General features: G+C 56.9%; 1 protein-coding gene across 1 annotated transcript in view; it reads right to left on the bottom strand.

Moving 5' to 3' along the window:
* Positions 1-184: 184 nt before the first annotated feature.
* R3HDM2 (R3H domain containing 2) overlaps positions 185-3607 on the bottom strand; it is a 26749-nt gene continuing 23326 nt past the window's right edge. The window contains 5 exon segments of the mRNA XM_009575835.1: positions 185-820; positions 2469-2553; positions 3081-3181; positions 3269-3426; positions 3585-3607. The exon segment at positions 3585-3607 is cut by the window's right edge and continues 164 nt beyond it. Of these exon segments, the coding sequence (XP_009574130.1) occupies positions 477-820; positions 2469-2553; positions 3081-3181; positions 3269-3426; positions 3585-3607 (711 nt within the window). The 3' untranslated portion in view covers positions 185-476.

The raw sequence follows: 3607 nt of genomic DNA, 5'->3' as shown, positions 1-3607 counted from the left end.
GGGCGAGGAACACATCCTGCCTCTTCTGCTCCCTGGCTGTCATCTCACCCCGAAGAGGCAGCACAGCCAGCCCCTCGCACTGGTACTGGCAGAGAACGGGAAAGCAGCGTTAAAGTGATGGACAAGTTTTCTTTTTATATTTAAAAACAACCCCCCAAATAAAATAAAACCAAAAATACCCCCCAAATAATAATCAGATTAAATAAAATGTGCAGTGAACATACCAATCAACACCTGTATGTGCGGTTCAACACAGTGCTTAACAAAACAATATACACAGGGTAAGGTGGGCGGGCACGGGCATCACTCCAAAAATAATAATAATAATAAAAAAAAAAAATCAATTTCTTGTCTCTTAATTATGTCCATATAAATATATCCAGGAAGGAGGGGGAGAGGAAGGGAGGGCAGAAAGGAAAAGAGAAGGCAGAGGGAAGTGCCCGCAGTCCAGTGTGCTCTGTGCCCATGCGTGAGCCCTACTGTGAGCTGGCACGCTCCAGCACCCGCAAGTCGTAGTTCTTTTTGGCCACACGCAGCTTGAAGCGGCTGAGGGAGTTGTTGAGGCGGAGGGAGGCATTCTGGGCAGCCAGCGGGCTGGGGAACACGGCCACGATGGTGTATAAGGCAGCAAGGTCACTGTGCCTGCCGTTCTCTGGAGTCCCGTTGTTGTCCCCGCCGCCCCCATCTCCACGGCGCCCCTGAGTCTCTTTGAGCCACTGGATTTTGGCACCAGCCATGGCGAGCTGGGTGAAGAGCTTGTCAGCCTCTGTCCGCGTGATGCCCTCGGGCAGGTCTGTCACCTCCAGCACTCGGCCCAGCACTGCAGTGGAAAGACAGCACATGTCAGCGGCAGCAGATTCTTGGGTGGCAACAGCACAGCGAGAGCTGATGCGTGGGCTCCTTACCAGCTCCGGGATTGGAGCAGTCACCTCTACTTCGCCCATGGAAGCAGCGCCTTGCTAAGCTGCCCCCACATTAGGAATGTATTTTTTTAAGCCAGTCACTTCTTCCCCTCAAACTGCCCCTACCATTCTGCTCCCCGCAGTGCCCCATCCTGATCCTTTCTGATGCCCACATCCTGGTCCCCACATGGCCCATGGCCTGCTTCAAGAGGAGACTGGTATTTCCCATTTGCCCAGGGCTCCGGCAACACCAAGTCCTCCCTGCCTCCTTTGGCTGGGCTTGGCTTTTCAGTTAGGGCTTTCCCAGGTGCTCTATCCCGTCTTCCTACCCTGATCCTTGGGTACCAGGATTGGGAGCTAACCTAGCTCTCCTGCCCTCTGTCCCTGGAAGGGAGGAAGACAGGCTGCACCCACGGAGGATGTCGACATGTGCGGATCCTGAATGTGACACTGCCCTGTGTGCTTCACCCCCAGGGAGGATCCCCTTGTGTGTCCAGGCCAGTGTCATGCCAACCTCTTTGCCTCTGCTCTGTGGTACCCTAACACTTCTGCTGCCTCCTGGCTCCAGCCCTGGCTTTTGGGCTTAGCGGAGGACTGGCTGGATTCTTTGCTAATATTAACGCGGCATGTAATGAACATGCCAGCCGCAGGGAGAGGGGCAGCTCTCCGACAAGCAGCTCTTAAAGGGCCCCCTGCAACCAGCTGCTGCTGTTGGTGGTGACGTGGAGGTGACACGGGGGACAAGTCTGAAGCCTCCAGAGAGCCAGTGAAGACTGCCTCCCTTCCAGGCTGTCTGGCTCATGCCCAACTAGCAAGTCTTGTACTGCCGTGGGCAGAAGCCAGACACGTGCCTCTCCTTCCCTCCCTGACAACCAAGTGGAGACCCCCCCAGGGCGAGGAACAAGGGAGTCCCTTCCCCTTTGGAGAGAAACGATCCTCACAGCCACCCCCGGAAGATCCCAAAGCCCTTTACAAAGATGAGGGCTCTGCAGCTCCTGGCCCCACTGGGAAATGGAAGCATGAGGGAGAAGGGTCACTTGGGAAGGCAATGGTGGGAATAAGATCTCAGGGGTCTGCACACTCACTTTCTGCTGACAAAGAGGAATAAAATCCCAGGAGTTCTGCCAGCTCCACCCGCTCCATCATTTCAACCCTCACAGAGGCAGGAATAGGGCCCAGGTGTCCTGGTGCTCATCACTGACTCTCCAACAATTTCTCCCCACTCTTTCTGAAAAGCTTTGCTCAGTGCGGGCTCAGTGCACAGTAAACAGCCCGGTGTTTACTGGGCTCCTGAGCAACCCTTGTCCACCCCCCTCCCGATGGGCACAGACGGGGACTGGCTCCGCTGCACCCCCCAAGCCAGGCCTCAGGTGGGCTGAGGGGGTATGCATGGGGAAGGCAGTGGCAGGCAGGCACTGCCATCCACACCCACCCCAGCAATGGGTCCTGTGGGATGCTGGTGTGGGCAGACTCGGCATCTGGAGTCTCTGCCAATGTCAGCTACGCCCATGCAGTGGGGACTAGTCAAGAGGGCAAAGGGGGACCTGCTTGAGGAGGGTCACTTGCCTACGTCACTTGTCCCAAGGTCAGTGGATGCTGACTTGAGGGCCTGTCTCTTGCTCCGGTTTCCATGTTTCATTCCAGTCTGCCCCTTAAAGAATAAAAATGGTAGCGTGTCACCCGAGGAGACACTGTGGCCTCAGTGCCCACAGAGCAACCTGGGAGTGGCGGGGAAGACCAAACTTGACTAGGCCACGGCTGTGAAGGGGAATGAAGACACCTGGATGAACCGTGTACCTCCTCACACCTTTGAGGTGACACCGGACTTGGGTAAGTTAGATGAGATCAAGGCACAGACATGGTTCCAGGACACTCAAAGGACTTGGGGCTGACACTGCTTCTGGGCAAAGCCGGGAGCAGGATGAAATTTTAGCCCAGGGCCAGGCTCTAGGGAAATCCATGTACAATGGCAGCTCTGCCGGATGGATGGCAAGAGCGTGGGGCAGGCAGCCTGCTACCTAATCAAAGGGTGTCCAAGCACAGGGCAGGGTGGGAGACTCGCTTCTTAACTACTCCTGGGCCCTGCCCAGAGAGGGGTTGTCGGGCAGGAAGGGAGGGGGCCGACCCCCTCTGCTCCCAGGACACTGAAAGGGTGGTGGGGGGTTGGTCCAATTTTACCTGGTGTGCATTGTAGTTGGGCTGGTTGTGGAGCAGGGGTGGGGGACAGATAGACAGATTATACTGCAGCGGCTGGCCCAGCAATGAGTAGCGCCCATCACCTGCAAAAAGGAAGCAAATGTTTGTAAGGGTCTGAAGAAATCACAGGAAAGACCCAGCCCTGTGCTGTCCCCACTCCTTCCCCTTACCTTGTGCCGGGCCCAGGGGCCGGGGGAACTGTGTGAGGACAGAGAGGGGGCTCAGCCCCGTGCAGACACTGTTGAGGTTGGTGACAGGAGAAGGCGTCGGGGATTGGGTGGGGGACGTGATGGGGCTGTTCAGCTGGGTGCTGGCCTGGGGGAGGGAGAGTGTTAGACAGCCCCAGTGCTTGTGACTGGTCCCACACCTGTCTCACCACCATGGGGTGAGCCCCCCCACCCCCCCAGCCCATCCAGACAGCACGGATGCTGGGGTCCTCTCTCTCCCGCCAGGCTGCTCCCAAAAGATGAGCTGCCTGTGTCCCAGTCCTCTCAATACCTGAGCCCTGG

Source organism: Fulmarus glacialis, unplaced genomic scaffold (genome assembly GCF_000690835.1).
Source record: "Fulmarus glacialis isolate BGI_N327 unplaced genomic scaffold, ASM69083v1 scaffold28944, whole genome shotgun sequence".
Lineage (NCBI taxonomy): Eukaryota > Metazoa > Chordata > Aves > Procellariiformes > Procellariidae > Fulmarus > Fulmarus glacialis.
This window is presented reverse-complemented; position numbering and strand designations above follow the sequence as displayed.